Source organism: Sander lucioperca, chromosome 3 (genome assembly GCF_008315115.2).
Source record: "Sander lucioperca isolate FBNREF2018 chromosome 3, SLUC_FBN_1.2, whole genome shotgun sequence".
In the NCBI taxonomy this organism is placed as follows: Eukaryota; Metazoa; Chordata; class Actinopteri; order Perciformes; family Percidae; genus Sander; species Sander lucioperca.
Genome location: NC_050175.1, coordinates 36996910 through 37017326, shown reverse-complemented (window position 1 = coordinate 37017326; position 20417 = coordinate 36996910). Strand labels below are relative to the sequence as shown.

The 20417-nt window shown below is 41.8% G+C and overlaps 1 protein-coding gene across 1 annotated transcript; it reads right to left on the bottom strand.

Annotated features, from left to right (window-relative positions):
• Positions 1-7802: 7802 nt before the first annotated feature.
• On the bottom strand, positions 7803-20213 carry LOC116067286. The gene is made up of 8 exons (XM_031323689.2): positions 19982-20213; positions 19099-19286; positions 17081-17179; positions 15422-15574; positions 12561-12815; positions 9460-9853; positions 9144-9168; positions 7803-7992 (listed from the first exon to the last, which is right to left on the bottom strand). Exons 1-6 carry the CDS (start codon positions 20103-20105, stop codon positions 9476-9478), a joined length of 1197 nt encoding a protein of 398 aa, XP_031179549.1. The 5' UTR covers positions 20106-20213; the 3' UTR covers positions 7803-7992; positions 9144-9168; positions 9460-9475.
• Between the last annotated feature and the right edge of the window lie 204 nt (positions 20214-20417).

Sequence of the window (20417 nt, the reverse complement as noted above, 5' to 3'; positions counted from 1 at the left end):
CATAGAAGCAGGAGAGACACCACTGGAGTTAAGAAGAGAGAAACTTGCACTGGCATATTGGATCCGATTAAAAGGAAGTGGGAAATAAAACCCTACAAAAGAGACAATACAAGAATGTTGGGAGTATTCCAAGTTTCAGGGGCTTGGGTTTGGATGGACGGAAAGGGAAAATTGAGTATAAAGAGAGAATATGAAATGGAAGCCTTGGATTTCACCACGGCCAACCCAGTTAGTAACATTACACCGTGGCTTTTTCCAGAAGTAAAGGCAGATATTAATATCCTGGAAAAGAAAAGAGAATGGAGGTAGTGGGAGTTAAAACAAGCATTTAGCTAAGAAACAGTTATAATTAATTATCTAAAGATTTACACAGACGGATCCAAGAACAAACAGGAATGTGTGGGAGTTGGTATACATATCCCAGAATTTAAAGGTCCAGTGTGTAACGTGTTTAGTTGTTCATTATCAAAATCTGTGTTGCCCGTTCACAAACTTGTCCTTTTTCATGAATATTTACCTCCACCATCAATTCCAAGTATTCCTTTTGGCTTGAAATTTTACATTTGCATTTGTGTGAACAGGGGTAGATGCTCCATATTCATGCTCCATCTTGAAATACGTTAGCCGGTAAGGGACATACAGGACATACTGCTCCGTCTTTCACGTTTTCGCTGTCACATGATGAACTCACAGGTGCTGCTAATGCTGCTAATGGGTATCGTCGCTTCCCGGCCCCGGCAAGTTTGAAGAAGGAAACATGGAGGAAGGAAAGCCGGATGAAGATGTGGATGACATCTTGGCTTTTTGAAGCGTGAAGGCTACCGTAGCTGTAATACGTACTTTGAACTGCGTGGTGCGAGAGAGTTGATTGCGATATATGATCTCAATGCTAGATGGGAGAAATTCCCACACATTGGACCTTTAAAATAAATCTCTCCAAAAGATTATCTGACCAGTTATCTGTATACACAGCAGAAATATTGGCAGCCATCTTTGCACTACAGTGGGTTGAAGAGGTCAGACCTGATAGGGTGGTATTATGACTCTTTAGCGGTCATAAAAAGCATACAGTCAATGACATCTGTCAGAGAAGACCTACTTCTAGAACTTTATCACAGTTTGCTAAGATTACATCGGGGTGGCATAGACTTTCAGTTTTGTTGGGTGCCAGTAGATGAGGGGGTGAAAGGGAACAAGGGTGCAGACAAACTAGCTAAAGAGGCATTACTAAAGGAAATAACAGTTCCTATTCCACTAGGAAAAGGTGAAGGAAAAGCTGTGGTTAAGAAGAAAATAATTGAAATATGGCAGAAAGGGTGGGAAGAAGACAGAAAAGGAAGGGGATATTATAAAATACAAAATTCTGTCAGTATAAAGAATAATAGGGAAAGGACCAGGAGGGAGGAAATTATAATGACAAGACTCAGGGTGGATCATACAGGACTGAATGGCACCTTGTTTTTAATGGGGAAAAGGAATAGTGAAAACTGTGGGGTTAAAGAAAATGCTGAACATTATATACCATACTAATATTGTACTGCACATTGAATGAGGTGGAAAGACGGGTGTTTAAAGATAGGGTTCAGGAGGCAGGGCGGGAGTGGAATCTGATGGGGACACTGGGATCAGGAGGAGAGGGAGAGGAGATAAGAATCACCAGGAAGGCACTAATTACATTTTTAAAAGACACAGGGTTGATGAGTAGAATTTAAAGGGGTGATAGAATGCAAAACCGAGTTTACCTTGTCATAGTTGAATAACGACAGTTTGTTGGGTAAAATAGGACATACATAGAACCTCAAAGTCCCATTGACACCTCTTTCCTCTGCAAATCTCACAATTTGAATCTGCCTCTGAAAACGGGCAAATCTCAACGAAGCTCATAGTTGACGTCAACTTGGTGGCTGTACCTTAATTGGCTCTGGTCTGTACCTTTGTCACGCCCCAAAATTTACATAGCTACAGACCACTGGTCTGAGACCAGCTGGTGTTCTGAATGTAGGGGACATGGAGACGCGGTGTGTACAGAGGGGAGGGGCTGTGTGTGTGTGTGTGTGTGTGTGTGTGTGTGTGTGTGTGTGTGTGTGTGTGTGTGTGCTTCGCTCGTTGTAAACCAACCAATTAGCGCGCAGCTCATCTAAATATTCATGAGCATACCATATAAGGGAGAAAACCTCTTGTTTCTTTCTAGGGCTATTTCACAGGGTTGCTTTAGGGAGCATACACCAGCACCCAGGCCATTTTCAGCCCAACCAGTGTTACATACCCTATTAGGAGACCTTAAGGAACAGTGTGAAATACCCTATATAATCATTCTATCACCCCTTTAAGATAATTGTAAAATGACATGTTACACAGTCCTTTACAATAGGTGGCGGTATGCACCTAAAAGTTGTTTGCAATCCCCCATTAAATGAGAAAAGAAGTCCCGTCTGTGTTGTCAAAGCCCGTCTACGGAAAGCCATTCCACTCCCTATTAAGCCCCAGTGTGCTGAATTTGGTTGCAGTTCCTCCAGAGTTCCACTGGGGGTGATCGCGGTCCAGTGCAAAATGAATGGGACTCTATGGAGCTAGACGGCTAAATTTGTCTCTTTCGCCTGATTGTCGGTGTTTAATCTCAGATTTGATTGTAGTTTTTGTAACTTCAACATGGATTATAGGTCGAAAGTTGAATGAGCGAGTACTTACGTCGTTTCGATTTCTTACAGGTTGAGTTGTTGTTGCCCATAACACGTTAGCATTCTGCTGATGAATGCTGATTGGTCAGTGAAGGACTGATTACGATCGGAGAACCCGCTTGACGGCATCCAAAGCAGAACCAGAATGTCAGAGTGAATATTTCGGCGTGGTCTTTAAAGCATTAGCAAACCTCTTTGTAGCCCGTGTATTAACAAGGAGAGCCTAACCTGTCAGATGTGTTGTCGATGCCTCGAGAGAAAAAAGGAAGTGACTCAGAGCTCGCCGCAAAGCAGTATCTCTGGCCGTATATGTATATGACGTCATTGACATTTTAAAAGGCTTTTTAGAACAAAAAAGCACAGCAGTGTGTATTTTCTTAACCTCCCCTTTCGAATGCAACATTCAAATTACTAGACAAAAAATTACATCCTGAGAAAAGTGGATTTTGAGGGGTATAGCTCCATAGAGTCCCATTCATTCTGCACTGGCCTGTGAGCGCCCCCTATATGGAACTTATATGGAACTGCAACCAGTTCAGAAGCCGGAAGTAACGAGAGAGTGGAACTACTTCCCTTATTAGAAATTCTTTGGTGTTGTTTTTCCGACTACAGCAGTGACCAGTGCTAAATGAAATGTTAGTTAAAGCTGGAATATTTTTAAAGGATAAGAATTTAGAGTTCTTGATAAATAACTTGATTGAACATTGTAAACATTATATTCATAGGTGTAAGTATTTAAAGGTCAAACCCCGCATTGGAAAAATGAGCTTAAGCTTTTTGCTACATCTCTTCAATGCATGACAAAGGAAATCGCCAAGAGACTCTTTTATTTGTTGGACTAAAAGCAGTTACACACCGGGCCGATAATCAGCCGTTGAGGAACTTTTTTGACCAACTCGGGGAGACTGATCAGTCCAGCTGCCTCTTCTGCCGAGGGTCGGCCGTCTGGTTGGTGTGTAACTGCCTTTACATGCCCTACTTGACTAAAATGTTCTTTATTTGTTGTTTTGTTGTATATATTGGCCCTCATTTATCAACCTAACGTAGAAACCAGCGCAGATATGAGCGCAGAAATCATCTTACGACAGGTTTCACGTGTGATTCATGAAACGTTCGTATCACACCAATCACAGCGTAAGAATGGTCGTACATTGATAAATGCAGCGGCTGGAAACGATCTTAATTTAAATATCACGCCCCAATGTATTCTGGGTTTTGAGGCCTCACCCCTACAATTTACGACATGACGAGACGTAATCCGGCTGAGAAGCGGCACTTTTCAGAGGTGGAGATTGAAACCCTGACATCTCAGGTTAATTTGCACTAGCGTTTGTAGTTTTGTCAGCCTGAAAACTGGTATTAAAGGCTGTAGAAATAATGCGGAATGGAAAGAGATCACTGTTGCAGTGAACAGTGTTGCCGTGGTAAATCGGACTCCAGCTGAAGTTTGTTTAATGTATACATCCTTGACATATGTATGCTATAGTCCCCATAGTAATATACAGGCTTATATTGCAATCTCTTAGGCCTACATGGTTTACGTATATTTAAATAAACACACAGTAGCGGAGTTTATGCAGTGTCTTTTATTTTACTCGTGTTTTTTTTCATGAGTCAGAACTGTGAGGGAGAGCGCGCCCCCCCCCCGTGCTGGACCCCCACCTCGACCCTGTCTCCTGACAGCAGAGGGGCTGGAAAAACAAGCCGAAATATATCGGTCAATGGAAGAAATTAATGTTGTGCATCGTCATGTTTCCTGTATTGAGTATCATTGCCAAACATAACAATATACCTTTTAAAAGCGAGGAAGAATATCCCGTCTCCTTCGTATAGCCCCAGTTGGGGCTGTGCTGGACACTGCTCTCTGGGCATCGGGTCATCTGGCTCCAGAACCCCACAGGCTAAAACAATGTTGCAGAATTTTTCTGCCGTGTATAGTAGGGTCCCCCCGCTGATGCAAGACCATGAGCCATCTGCCCTTAATCAATCCGATGGAGCGCTCCATCCGTCCATCCGTCCGTGTGCGTACGTGTGCACTGTTGTACCGGCGAATAGAGGTCTTTTAAAAGAGCCAGATCTGCCATTGCTGATAAGTGATCAACTGATGACTTCTCCTTCTCCTGATAAACTTTGTATATGCTGCACCACAAGTCCACACTGACTCGAAAACTTGCGTACACGAGTTCAGACCAGACGTGAGATTTTATCGCAGCCTACGCTCACGTTCGAATTGATAAATCCCTTGCTTTGCGTAGGAATCGGCGTACGCCCGTCCTACGCCTGTTTTTGGTCGTACGCACATTTCATAAATGAGGGCCACTGTCTCTACCTCAAAGCTGTCAACACTTTTTTTGACAAATGTACAAATACATTGTGCCTTGATTGTTTGTATCACTATTATACAATAAAGAATTTAAATTAAAAAAAAAAATTAAAAACAGCAGTGACCAGTGCTAGCAGTCAGGCAGTTGTACGTGCCGGTGTTCCTCTACAGTGAAATACAGTCACACTTTTACACCGTTTAGCTGTCAGAATTTTAACCGTGTTGAATCCAGTTACTACTGTAGCTAATGGTAGGCTAACGTTACCTGCTGCCAAGTGTAACGTGTTATTAGTGTTTACCAGCATGACATGCAGCGATGTTTCTGCAACAGGTGGTTGCCAAAGGGTGTGTGTGTGTATATATATATATATATATTCAAAAAACACCATATATTTGTTGTACTGCACATTGCTGCAGCTCCTCTTTTCACCCTGTGTGTTGAGCTCTCTGTTTTAGCTACAGAGTGAGACCTCTCACTTCTGTTCCATCTTTGTTGGGAGTCGCACATGCTCAGTAGCTAGGTAAGGACTACTAGCCAGTCAGAAGCAGAGTATGAGGGCGTGCCCTGACAGTCGCTAGGTAAGGACTACTAGCCAGTCAGAAGCAGAGTATGAGGGCGTGCCCTGACAGTACCTAGGTAAGGACTACTAGCCAGTCAGAAGCAGAGTATGAGGGCGTGCCCTGACAGTACCTAGGTAAGGACTACTAGCCAGTCAGAAGCAGAGTATGAGGGCGTGCCATGCTAGCAGCTAGGTGAGCATTATAACGTGTGTTCCAAAGTGACCACGTTTGTCTCTGAAGTAAAGGCTGGACTACAATAGAGCTGTTTGGAGCAGTTTGTGAACAGTGTTTTCTGTTGGAGATGGTAAGTCCCTTTGGGGTGGACTTTGGGCTTTTTCACTTTGTAAACCTATAACGTGCACAAAAAAGATATATAACACAATAAATGAAAGGGGAAAAGCCAAAAAGCATAATATGAGGTTCAGTTCATCATGAGAGTCTGAGAGAATGAACAAAGAGTCTTGGAGGATCACTTGATTATTAACCCTCTCCCAAGCTGACAGCAATAGGAAGGGGATGAAGTAACAGCCCTGATCAGCTCCTCCAAATCTCAGAATGTGTGGCAGCTAGAGAACGCCAGTTTAAATCACTTTCGGCACCTGGCTTAGTATTTAAAGTAAAAGTACTTGCATAACGATTTATTCTCTTAATCTTATTTGCATATTACCATTTTTTTTATGAAAGAAAAGTTGGTTAGTTGGTTAGTTTGCACCTTGGTCAGTGAGGGCACTGTGTCTAGCGACCTGTGATTTACAAAGGGGTGGTTCAGTTATTTTGATGCTGAGCTTCGACAGTATCCATACTGTCCACTACCACAAGGCCTGGCTTTTAAAAAAAGTTCCTATGCTAACCAGCATAAAACGGAAATATGTTGTTAGAATCGGAATGCGGTTGGTTTTATTCATGGATGTATTTTAAGACGGTTTTATTTCCTTTAACCATGGGAGCGTAAGCAAATAAAGTGTGTGAAGCAGCAGGAACGGAGAGGCGATGGGAAGCCAGCCAAATAAATAAGATATGAACATGTCTTACGCATCCTGGCGGAGAAGTAGCCTAAACAACGCTGTGGAGAGAAATTTTCATTTCCGCTTTTACCGGAGGCTGTATTACAGAGGGTCAGTGGCGCTGTGCCCGGGCTCTGGAGCACCGGAGCCGGCTTGGAAGCCGATAAAGGATCGGCGCCGGCAGTGCCCCATATCTATGGCAACCAAACTTCACTGGTGAGACAAACGTGTGACGGTCAGGAAGGCGTTTTGGCAGGAGGAAAAACTGATCAGAAAATGTAACGAAAACGTAATGGAACGTTGTAGAAATGTAGTGGAATAGAATATCTATACTATAAAAGTATAGATAATTGCTGCAAAATGTAACAAAGTAAAAGTCAAAAGTATGTACTATTGATTCTACTTAAGTACAGATACGTGAAAAATGTACTTAAGTACAGTAACGAAGTATTTGTACTTCGTTACATTCCACCACTGACCGTTACTGTCGAGACCTGACCTGTTATCAAGCCATTAAAGGAATTTCCCCGGTGTGGGATTAATAAAGTCTATCTTATAGAGGTGTTGAAATTAATCAAATAATCGATGCAACGAATCGTGGACACGGACGATGCTGCATCGATAATCAGCCGGGCCATAATCGATTATTTCTGTTTGTAATTTAATGTAGGCCTAACAACCTCTGAACCTCTTCTGTTTACATATTCTGTTATGTTTTGCACATTCAGGAAGTGCCATGTGCTCAGTGTTGTAGTTTTATGTATCCAAAGTATTTAGTATTAGAGCACTGCAGAATGTTTTGGTTTTGAAGCTTGAAAAGCCTTGAATTAAATATCCTATATGGTTTTAATAGAAAAATGTATTTGACGCATCGTGATGAATCGAGATATTGAATCAAATCGAAGACATGATAATCATAATCGAATTAATTAGGAGATCAGTGAAGATTCACACCTCTGCTATCTTATATCTAACAGAAGGAGCGCCATAAAAATAGTTATTTTTAAGTAACAGTAACTTTATTTCTTTCTTACAGACAGATGGCAGCTGAAAACCTTATAGGCGGCGAGATAAAAGGAACAAAATGAGTAATTTAAGTAGTTTTATTTTTAAACTGTAACCTGATCGGACAGGATCAGTGCCTAAAAACACAATTCAAACATTTTTACAGAATGACAGGCAGTTTGTCAAACATGAACATATGAGCATATTTCTCTACTGTAACACAAACCTGGCTCAGGGAATGGCAATTGTAATGGGGGGCCACAAGCCGATGCATCAAAGAATGAAAGTTCGATGTTGAAAGCAAGTGTACCTGGAGGCATCGAGCCACGCCTGAACCGACTCCACAGGAGGCCAGGCTTCGCTTTGATAATACACAAACAGATTAACAAAAATGTAATCCTGTCATCTCTTTTACAAATGAATTTAAAGCTGGGATAGGCAGTTTATTTTTGACATCGTTGGGCAAAGGATCAAAGTGTTCTGAAAGAGAAATAGACTTTTGGACCTCCTCTTGGCTCTGTTTTCAGGCGTTAGTAAATCTAGCCGTGACGGGGAGACTTCGGCCAATCACAGGTCATTTCAGAGAAAGAGAGCGTTCTTATTGGCTGTTCTGCAAATGCGGATGCACGTGCAGGTAATTCAATAATTCAAGGCTAAACTATTAAACAAGAGACTTCGTCATCAATCTAATTCAGAGTGCTTTTAACCCTTTGTTAACCAGAGAGCGCCATCTAGTTCCCCCTGTACCTGTACAAGCGCCAACAGGACAGAAAAATCTTTTTTTTTTAATGCAAAAATAATCTTGCATTGCCAGACCTTCCTCCACAGCGCTGCGGAGGAGGGTCTGGTAAGTCCACACAGCATTCTGGGATGGGAGGAAAATGTGCTCTGGTTCATGTGTATTTCTTTCAACCAATCACAATCGTCTTGGGCGGCGCTAAGCGCCGGACAGAGCCACAGTGCCGCTGCTAAATAGCCTCGGGAAGGAACTTGTTTTGGTGGAACGTGTGTACGTTCAAAAGTAGTTTTAGTCGTGCAACAGAAAACTCAGATTGGACAGATAGTCTAGCTAGCTGTCTGGATTTACCCTGCAGAGATCTGAGGAGCAGTTAACCATAGTCCTCAGAAATCCACCGGAGTTTAGAACGCCAACACAAAGAAAGAGGAAGGGGACGGACGTCCGGCGGAATTTCCGGCAGAATGAGGGCAATCCCGGAAGTGGAATGTCGTGGATATAGACTATGCGACTAGGTTTCCCCTATATTCATTCTGCAGCGACGCACTGCCGTGAATCTATTCAGTGTTTTTACGGTGTCTTTAGGTGAGCTGTACCAAATAATATTTGATTAAAACAGATAGATGTTTTTGCCCTCATTGTTCCCCGTGAAGTTAGCTGGAAATGATGTTACGTAGCGTTTCACGTGGAGTGAGCGCTGCTTGTAAGGAAATAACGGAAGCAGATTTAAAAGTGACGCATTGCTCCCCTCCCCACAAAATAAACAAAATGGTTGACAAAGCTTCATCTACTGCGGCTAATTCAAGCTCATGTTTATGTAGCTAGCCTCGAGGGCGCCGGGGTAGCTCACCTGGTAGAGCGCGCGCCCATATACAGAGGCTCAGTCCTCTACGTAGCGGCCGTGGGTTCGGCTCCGACCTGCGGCCCTTTGCTGGATGTCATTTCCCCTCTCTCTCCCTTTTCATGTCTAAGTTGTCCTATCAAAAATAAAGACCTAAACATAAAAAAAACATTTATTTAGCGAGCCTCGAATCACGTATGTGATCTCAAAGGTCTTATAACGGCAGGCCATCTGGATGAAATGAGTGATTAGTACTCGTAAATGTTTTAGCTTTAAATACAAATAGAAAGCACATCTTTTTTTCCAAAAGATGTGGGTGGGAGGAGTCTAATTCTTTATAATTTCAGCCTTTTCATCCCCTCTGTTAGCGTAAGCGTGTTCTTTTGGCCGCTTTGGCAGCGGTATGGCGTTCGAGGGAATCGCCTTTCTTTTTTTTGTTGCCTCCGGCAGCAGGAGCAGTCCCGCTTCCACCGGCGCCTGCAACGCAACCTGACTGTGCAGGTCCTTGATAGTTTGTCTTAGTTCCTTCAGGCATGTGTCATCTTTTATAAGGTTCACGTAATCCATTATAGCCTTGAGATGTCCGATGCACTCCCTCCTGAGGGCTTTCGTGGCCGGTGGTGCCTCCGCTGGTGACTGGCTGCTGGCGGCCGGTGCCTCGGCTGGTGGTTGGCTGGCGGCGGCTGATGGGAGTGGTTGAAAAGGCTGAAATGATAAAGAAGCAGGCAAAAGAAGTCATTGAGAAGAAGACTCCTCCGCTCCCCATCTTCTTAAAAAAAAAAAAAAATGATGTGCTATAATTTGTGTATAAATCAATTTGTAAATGAGATGCTGGGATATGTCTCTCTCTCTCTCTCTCAAAGAAAAAAATCTTTCTTACCAAATGTGTAGCACTGCAGTAGAGCTGCAAAGATGAACCAATTAGTTGTTGTGGGGTGAGATCTGAAATAAAGCTTCACTCAAAGTCTTTTAAAGTGCTCATATTATGCTCATTTTCAGGTTCATAATTGTATTTAGAGGTTATATCAGAATAGGGTTATATGGTTTAATTTTCAAAAAACACCATATATTTGTTGTACTGCACATTGCTGCAGCTCCTCTTTTCACCCTGTGTGTTGAGCTCTCTGTTTTAGCTACAGAGTGAGACCTCTCACTGCTGTTCCATCTTTGTTGGGAGTCGCACATGCTCAGTAGCTAGGTAAGGACTACTAGCCAGTCAGAAGCAGAGTATGAGGGTGTGCCCTGACAGTAGCTAGGTAAGGACTACTAGCCAGTCAGAAGCAGAGTATGAGGGCGTGCCCTGACAGTAGCTAGGTAAGGACTACTAGCCAGTCAGAAGCAGAGTATGAGGGCGTGCCATGCTAGCAGCTAGGCGAGCATTATAACGTGTGTTCCAAAGTGACCACGTTTGTCTCTGAAGTAAAGGCTGGACTACAATAGAGCTGTTTGGAGCAGTTTGTGAACAGTGTTTTCTGTTGGAGATGGTAAGTCTCTTTGGGGGGGACTTTGGGCTTTTTCACTTTGTAAACCTATAACGTGCACAAAAAAGATATATAACACAATAAAGGAAAGGGAAAAGCCAAAAAGCATAATATGAGCACTTTAAGTATTTATTCTTTGCGCAAAGAAGGTTCAGTTCATCATGAGAGTCTGAGAGAATGAACAAAGAGTCTTGGAGGATCACTTGATTATTAACCCTCTCCCAAGCTGACAGCAATAGGAAGGGGATGAAGTAACAGCCCTGATCAGCTCCTCCAAATCTCAGAATGCGTGGCAGCTAGAGAACGCCAGTTTAAATCACTTTCTGCACCTGGCTTATCAGAGCATAACCCTTGGACTGTCAAGGCCCCCACATCATGTTCCCGTTAATCACAGCATGAGTTAACAGGAAATGTGCAATCATTATCGGTATTGGGTGTGGTTTATTAGACATTCATTGATGCATTGGATAAGATAATGAATGATTATGTTTCTAATTAGGTTAACTGTGTGTTTATTGTGTGTTTATGCACGTTGTGTCTCTACAGCGCTCTTCACAGGTAAAATAAATGATCAGTTCACTACTTTCATTGAATTTGGGTGTTTTATTCAATTTTATAGCATTTGAAAATTAATTCATGAAAGAATGTTGAAAAAGGTGACAAAAATGTCTGAAAAAGCTTAAAAAAAATAAATAAGTTAAAAACATTTTTAAAAAAAACGCAGAACAAAATCAACAAAAACATCGGAAAAGGTGACAAAAGTGTTGAAAAGTCGACCAAAATGTTAAAAATAAGTTTGAATTTTAAATTTTGACTCAGAAAAACAAAACGTTGCATGGTCGACGGGAAGACAACACAAGGGTTAAACACAACTTGCGGGTGCAAAGTTAGCACCCGCAAGTTAACCAGCAGTTAGGAAATATACTGTATCGACTATTTTTCCTTTTATCATGCAAAAAAATTATTAACTTTTTTATTTTAACCCTCTTGAGGACAAAAGACGCACCGGCGAGTCCAAGCGATGTTTGACAACACTCCTACTCAAAAAGCGATAATACAAAATTTCATTTTAAGACATTTATTTACTATTTGATTAATGTATTACGCTACTTTTGTGAGCCCAAGACTTTTGTAAACTCATTACAAGCACCAAAACAGTTGAGTGTATGTTTTCACAAGAGATTTGAGAACTATTTCTGCTTTAGCGCCAAAATTATCTCTTTACACGTTGCTCTGGAACTATTTTGGGCGTCACTATACAGAAAGCTGAGTTTGTTGTGAACATTTTGATATGAAACACACGGGGATCAGTTATTTGCAAAAACCCTTAAAAGGAGAATTCAAGAAGATATCTAAAAAAGCCCTTACACCTCAGAGGGTTAATAATATTGTTTTTAACTTTTTAACTGATAGTTTCATCGTTCAAAATTATTATTGTTGTGTAACGGTTAAATGGTTAATCACCAACATCCCTAATCCGTACACTTGAATGAATCGTGAATGTTAAGCCTCAAAATGTGCCTGTGTGGTTGCAGTTTTAAAGCTATGGTACGTAGTTTCTGTCGCCCCCATGAGGAATTCTAAGTAATGACAACAACACTGTCGGCACGTCCACATGATACCAGACTTCCGTGATCGCGCACGCACCCCTCCTCCTCCTCTAACACAGTTGCTAGTAGCCAAGGAGGACACAGAGGATTAAAAAAACATGACGGACTCTTCAGAAGAGGTAATTATCTTCACTCTAGCTTCTGTGCGGGAAAGTCACCGGACGCCACAATCTTCTGAACATAGTCATACTGAGAAATCCAGAGAGAGTTGTGTGGAGCTGATAGTCTTAATTAGCTTTGTAGCAACTCATCTGGCAATGGCTTGAATGTAACGGACGTTCATTAATATCAAAAAGTTACGCACTAAAGCTTTAATCTTACCTGTAGATTTTCCTGATCAATACTGGAGTGCCTCACTGATTCTTTAGCCTTCCCCATCAGGTTGCGGATATCTTTATCGGTGGGGTAGAACCTTCTTCTTGTAGGTGATGGCGGCCTTTCATCCTTGAAGAGGTGTCTCTCCACAAACTGTCTAGAGTGCTGTCTTATCTCGCTCACTCGTCTCACCCCACTTTTGGTGAGTTCTATGATGTGGCTCTTCACGCGTTCATCCACAGGTTCATGGATACCGGCATCCTGCACAATGTGTCATAAGAAAAGGATGTTTCCACCTTCTAAACTCAATTCAATTCAATTCAATTTATAGTATCAAATCATAACAAGAGTTATCTCGAGACACTTTATAGATAGAGTAGGTCTAGACCACACTCTATAATTTATAAAGTCCCAACAATTCCAGTAATTCCCCCAAGAGCAAGCATTTAGTGCGACAGTGGCGAGGAAAAACTCCCTTTCAGGGAGAAACCTGGGACAGCCCCAGGCTCTTGGTAGGCGGTGTCTAAAGGTGCCGGTTGGGGGTGTGATGAACAGTGGCAATTATAGTCACAATAAAGATAATGGAACGGTGACTAAGAAATGGTAGTTGTAAAAGTAAACCTGGGCAATAGATTCAAAATCCTACTGTATATTACCGTTTACAATCCTCACAGAGCTGTTGGTTTACATGTGTCTGTCTGTCTGTCTGTCTGTCTGTGTATTAGGGAAGCACTGAATCCAGGATTCATCTTCGGATTCGGACGAATATTGGGAATTTTTTTCCACCGAACCGAACCCTACGCTTGCGCTACGCTGGTCGACGTAATGACGTCGCCGTTGATTACGGGAAGGTGTTTACGTAGGTGGAGCGTTCAATGCAGTAGGCTGTGAGGAAGTGGAAATGGAACTCGTGAGCAGGAAAAGTGTAGTTTGGCAGTACTTTCAGTCAAAAGAAGGCCATTCAAGTCCAGCTACATGTTCAATCTGCAATGCTGATTAGTCTGGTGGTGGCGAGGACCCTAAACTATACACAACATCACCGCTGTTACAACATCTGGTATGAAACATCCGAAAGAATACGAGTTGTGCATGAAGGAATCTACAGACAGCAGCCAAAATGCAGCAACTTCAGGTACGGCAAAGGAAGGACAGTCACTGCTCAAAACTTGTGTTAACCAGACGACCATTACCTACTTTATGGGATTATAAATCTAAAAGGCTAACATTTTGGATATTGATTGCCTCTTGAGATAGGGTAAACGTAGGCCTATGGTAATTGTCAAAATAGTTGTCTTGTTTTCCTGGCATAATGTTGCCTATTCTTTTTTTTTTTTTTTACAGTTAAAATAAAATAAAATGAAAAATACACTGCTGTGGATGTTGTTTACTTCATTAATGTGTTTACTGTGTTCATGGACTGAGGATGGGAGGAGGATTCAGTGTTCGGTTTCGGATTCAGCAGAATCTCAACCAGAGGATTCTGTATTCGGCCGAACCCCAAAAATCTGGATTCGGTGCATCCCTGATGTGTATGCATATGTATGTACAGTATATATTAACTTTTTTTTATATACACATACTTAGATCTATACATTGTAGTCAAATCTTTATATTTACCTTGTTCAGCTTTGTTGTCCTTGTATTTAGCCATATGTCTATTTCTGTGTATGTACATTGAGAGCAACAAAAAGCCAAAGTAAATTTCCCTGTATGTGTTACACATTTATTGGCCATGAAAGCTTGTCTTTTGTTTGTGTTAGTCATCTGCCAGGGTTAGACTGTGATTTAATAGCTGTGACTTCTGTTGTTTGTATTGTCTTTGTTTTACAAGTTAAATGGTAAAACACGATCCGCAGTAAAACCGCAGTGCAAATAACTCCGAGGAAGCGCTACCTTTGGCGTAGCGCAGCGCTCGAAATTGCCGCCGAGCGCTGCTCTCTCTGCTCGTTGCTCCTGACTTTTAAAGGGGCAGCTCTGCGCCCTACCTCACAGTTTTACCTCTGATCATGTGTAGGCGGCTTAGGACGCACAAAAGTTTGCTATTTAAATAAATAACAACTTGCTATGACTATGTTTCTTACTTTACTACTAACTATGGCACATCTCAGTAATATGAAAGTAAGAAAAAAAAGTGTCCCACAGTCTGGCTCCATATGCATTTCTCTATTTATTCTGAGGACGTTTCCATCCTCAGGCCTTCTTTAAACTTTTGTTGTGGATTGTTGATTTCTGGGGGCTGAAACGTCTTTAGAATAAATAAAGAAATTAGACTTTTTTTTCTTACTTTCAAGTCGACTTCCAGGGATCCTCACCTCACGACAGCCTTTGGTGTTGCGTTACTATTCTATATTATACAGCAGTTAGGGCTGCACAATATCTCTTGTTTTTTTTTTATGGTTATCGCGATATCAACTGGTGCAATATACACATCACGAAAGGCTGCGTAATATCGCAAAAGACAATACATTTTTTTGTGTTAGTTGAAAGAAAATATCAGTAGAAATCTGCACTTTAAAATGTAACTGTCATTTTGTTCAATAAAATGTTGGAAATAATTTTCCGTCATTTGTTTTAAATTCAATAAGCAATTTGTTGTATTTTAGCAGAACACTGAAAGCAGCAGAAATGCAGAACCGAGTAGACTTCAATATCTAAGTAAGTAATATTGTTATCGCGACATTAATGTGATCACATATTGCATATTTTCCTCTTATCGTGCAGCTCTTAGCACAGTAACATACAGCCTTTCTTATGAAGAAACTATTTCTGTAAGATGGTCATCAGATGAGTATGGTTTAGGTGTGCGCCCAGTAATTATGTTTTTCCATGATTTCAGATGATTTCAGTATTTCTTTTTCAGAATGTACCTGTCCACACAAAGGGTGGCCAACATGGTCTTCGATGGCAGGGGTCCGCACATAGAAGAAATCCTCCCAGCGGACAGAGGATGGATCATTCTTCACATCCTGCTTGAGTTTTGTTACCATTTTCCTCCGTTGACTGTCCTTGTTATCTGCCACCTGAAAGACAAACCTGAGGATGACTACTTTTCAGCTACTTACATATATTTAAAACTGTACAATACATTTGGAGAATACATGTACTAATGATAATCAAGATTCTCAACCCTTGTGTTGTCTTCCATTGGACCATGCACGCAGGTCCTCCTGGGTCAAAACTGAAAATCAACACCTTTTCTGACGTTTGTCCCTTTTTTCAACACTTTTGGCACTTTTTTCAATGTTTTTGTGTCACAATTGTGAGTATGTTGTAGTGTTTCCCGTTTTATTTTGTAGTATCTGTTTTCTCCCTAGTTATGTCTCGTTTTACTTCCTGTCTTGTGTTTTCCCTCCTGTATGATTGTCTGCCCCGCCCTGATGCGTTACACCTGTTCCTGATTCCTTGTGTCACCTGTCCCTTGTTTAACCTCGTTACCCTGTGTGTTTAGTCTCTGTGTTTTCGCTGTCTTGTCGGATCATCTTGTCTGGTATTGTATGTTGTCGGTGTTTGTTTGTTTCCGTGTTCTTGGTCTTTTCTAACCTGACTCCGCCAGATGGATTGCTTCGCATTTGCTCGGCATATCCATCTGGGAACTTTCCGTTGGAGAACTTTTGGGAAGGGGCGAAAATACTGGTTAGCTGATTGGATAAACCATCTGTTCACCACCTTTGTTGGTGATAGACGGGCCAAATCAACCAATCAGATCAACGATATATCAAACTCTTGCCGAAATCAGTCGGGAGAAGAGCAAAAACATCTTTTCCTCCGAGAAAAGCCTCCAGTGCCGTTTTTTGCTCTTCTTTCAATGAAGGAATACTTTCTAATTCGGATAAAACTTGCGCGATAGCTACGCTCAAAGCCCCTAAAGCCGCCTCAAAACCAACGCTTATTGGTCGGTCGTTTGGCGAACGGCTCCAAATTTTCTCGGTCTCAAGATGCCAGACTGATCTGCGAGTGGAAAACTGGAGCTCGTGAGATCAGGACGGTCTCACGAGGCTAGGTCTTTTGTACTCCACAGTATTTTTGGAAACATATCCTGCCTGTTTCTTCAGGACTCTTTTTGTTGTACCCTTTGCCTTATTAAATCTTTGAACTCTGGGTCCAAGCTTTGCCACTCCCGTGACATTTTGGTGCTTTTTTGCAGTTGAACGTTTCTTTTCACTAGACTACCATGTATAAACAACACTCACACCAACTTAGTATTAGTTTTACACTTATTTTTGGAATTCATGGTCAATAAACCTCATTTATATTAAAGTTCAGACAGGATACTGTTTCGAAAACCTTTCAATTTCTTTTTCAAATGCTAAAAACTGAACAAAACCCAACATTCAATGAAAAACAGAGATCCGATCTCTTGTTGGACTTGCGAAGGAATCATCCATCTGTGTTATTTTTGGGTAAATAAAATTAGGTAGTTAAAAAGAAATCCATATTTCTAAAATAGAAATTTAGAAAACGGGTCAAATTTGACCTGAAGACAACACAAGGGTTAAATGAAGAAAGGGCGGAGCCAACCGTCTAACCTTGTAATCAGGGAATTTGGCAATCCTTGAAATGTTGAGCACTGCCGGACACCCAAGCTTCTTTGTGGTCTTAATAAGACGCCTGTTCTTCTGATTGTACTTGAAATAAAGAATTGGCATTACAATGCAGTGGTCATATCATCGTAAACAGCATTTTTCCTTTAAAACAGAGTGGATTCTATTTTTATGTATTTATTAGGGATGTAACGATACACTCAACTTACGATTCGATTCACGATTTTAAGTTCACGATACGATTTTCTCAGGATTTTTTTAACAGAATGAGCTGCAGACAAATGAAAGATATTCCTTTATTTATATAAAGTGTGCAAAACAACAGATGTGTCCTATCAAAAGTGCCACTGAAATTTCTTTTACATTTTTTTTAGTTAATTTGTGTTGTTTAAGGTAAAATATTATCTTAAACAACACAAATTAACTAAAATAAACTAAGAAGACGTAAATGTACTGCATTTATGTAGCGCCTTTCTAGTCTTAACGCCTACTCAAAGCGCTTTTACATAGTACAGAAACCACTCACACACATTCACACACTGGTGGCCGAGGCTGCCGTACAGGATGAACATTCACACTCCGCAGCACCGGGAGCGAGTCACGGTTCAGTGTCTTGCCCAAGGACGCGTCGACATTGAACTGCAGGGCCAGGGATTGAACCACCAACCTTTCGATTGGTACGCGACCGCTCTACAACGTAAGCCACAGCCGCACTGACGTACCGACTGAACAAACAAGTGAAACGAAAAGTAGATCTAAAAAAAGTAGATTACGCTAGGACGTTTGAAGTGCTCATATTATGCTTATATTCAGATTCATAATTGAATTTAGAGGTTATATCAGAATAGATATAAGATATATAGATATAATAGAAAAACACCATATTTGTGTGGAACTGCACATTGCTGCAGCTCCTCTTTTCACCCTGTGTGTTGAGCTCTCTGTTTTAGCTACAGAGTGAGACCTCTCACTTCTGTTCCATCTTTGTTGGGAGTCGCACATGCTCAGTAGCTAGGTAAGGACTACTAGCCAGTCAGAAGCAGAGTATGAGGGCGTGCCCTGACAGTAGCTAGGTAAGGACTACTAGCCAGTCAGAAGCAGAGTATGAGGGTGTGCCCTGACAGTAGCTAGGTAAGGACTACTAGCCAGTCAGAAGCAGAGTATGAGGGCGTGTCCTGACAGTACCTAGGTAAGGACTACTAGCCAGTCAGGAGCAGCGTATGAGGGCGTGCCCTGACAGTACCTAGGTAAGGACTACTAGCCAGTCAGGAGCAGCGTATGAGGGCGTGCCCTGACAGTAGCTAGGTAAGGACTACTAGCCAGTCAGAAGCAGAGTATGAGGGCGTGCCCTGACAGTACCTAGGTAAGGACTACTAGCCAGTCAGGAGCAGCGTATGAGGGCGTGCCCTGACAGTAGCTAGGTAAGGACTACTAGCCAGTCAGAAGCAGAGTATGAGGGCGTGCCCTGACAGTACCTAGGTAAGGACTACTAGCCAGTCAGGAGCAGAGTATGAGGGTGTGCCCTCACAGTAGCTAGGTAAGGACTACTAGCCAGTCAGGAGCAGAGTATGAGGGCGTGCCATGCTAGCAGCTAGGCGAGCATTATAACGTGTGTTCCAAAGTGACCACGTTTGTCTCTGAAGTAAAGGCTGGACTACAATAGAGCTGTTTGGAGCAGTTTGTGAACAGTGTTTTCTGTTGGAGATGGTAAGTCCCTTTGGGGGGGACTTTGGGCTTTTTCACTTTGTAAACCTATAACATGCACAAAAAAGATATATAACCCAATAAAGGGAAGGGGAAAAGCCAAAAAGCATAATATGAGCACTTTAAAAACTGCATCGTGATTCTGTTTTTATCTCAACCGGTTGTAAGCTTCACACATTTATACAGATTTTAACCGAATCATCGTTACATCCCTATGAGATACAGATGTTGAGGATGAACATTCAAGTGTATGGATCATTAGAATAACAGACAGACAGACAGACAGCCAGCCTACCTACCTCCTTCTGCTTCGCCTCAGCATATCTCATCTTCTGCTGTCTGGACCTGTCTCTCCCCAGGTGACAGCCCAAATGCTGATAGGCAATGAAAACGAAAGGCACCCCATCAAAGGGGATGCTGGCTGTTTTTTGGGCACTTTCGTGACTCCACTCCCATCGCACTCTCATCGGATTTGATGGCTGCCATGCTAGATATTTGTTAAGAAAGAATAGTGTTACCTACGACAGGTCTTTTGGAGACTTCAGTGACACTTAATCAAACCAAAATCAAAATCTACCGGCCACTTTATTAGGCACACTTGTACACAATCTAATGTGATCCGGTACAAAGAAAATCTGCCTTTGCAAAGAAAATAATGTTCAGTTTTGATTGACACGTGTATTATTTAGGTAAGTGGTATTGAACTGGACTGCAGATATGTGTTTGGCCACTTCATTCACACAAACTCGAGGGACAGAATATTAGGAACACCAGTACAACACCACCACTATGACTTCATAAAGTAGTATTAATACCTTTCTGACAGTATCAGTGTCAACAAAAACGGAAGCATTAGCCTATAGACGACGTCACAGTTAACTTGTAAACAAACATTTCCTGTTGCAGTGTGAATGACATCAACTGACAACAAGGGGCCAGGCTGTTGCCTAGCAATGTAATTCCATTTCAAGTTACATTAAAAGTTCATTCGTGCCAGGGCTGTTACATTGTAGAAGTGTTACCATAGACTGGGTGTTACTAATAAAGTTTTGGGTGAGTGTTTTCTTTTTTTAAAGCTAACGTTACCCAAGCTAGTTAAATGCTAACGAAAGCTAACGTTACAGCGGAAAAAAAAAAAAGACTGACGTTAACGTTAGCTTTTGCCGGTTAGAAAACACTTACCAGCGCCGTGGAAATGCTTGTCTGACTTATGAACGATGTACTTGGTACGTGTAGTTTCCTCCAAAGTTTTTACGAAGTTTTCCACAGCCCCCTTGGACCGGAGAACTGTAGCTGCCTCAGCCATGGTTGATGCTAGAATGGATGGTCCGGAGGCCGAGCGAAGGCCTCCGATTGGTTGATCGGCTGGTTAGGTTTAGCCATGAGGAGTACGATTGGTTAAGGTTTTGTTACAAGACCAGGGTAAGCCAATCAGAGGCGGAGTAGGGCGGGACATGCCTTCGCACGTCCTTCCGGACCATCTATTCTAGCAGCAACCGGTATCAACCAATGACTGTATAAAAAAATATTTTTACAGTCATTTGGCATCAACCCATGATCAACCCTTAGTATTGTAGAAATTAACTTATATTATTCAACAAACAGATTTCCAAACCTG

Bases quoted from the DNA above. Each gene is read 5' to 3' on its own strand.
- LOC116067286 (XM_031323689.2), bottom strand. From the start codon at position 20,105: ATGGCTGAGGCAGCTACAGTTCTCCGGTCCAAGGGGGCTGTGGAAAAC. The intron at 19,287-19,981 runs GTAAGTGTTTTC...ACAAATATCTAG, and splicing joins CAAGCATTTCCACGGCGCTG to CATGGCAGCCATCAAATCCG. The intron at 12,816-15,421 runs GTACATTCTGAA...CACATTGTGCAG, and splicing joins GCCACCCTTTGTGTGGACAG to GATGCCGGTATCCATGAACC.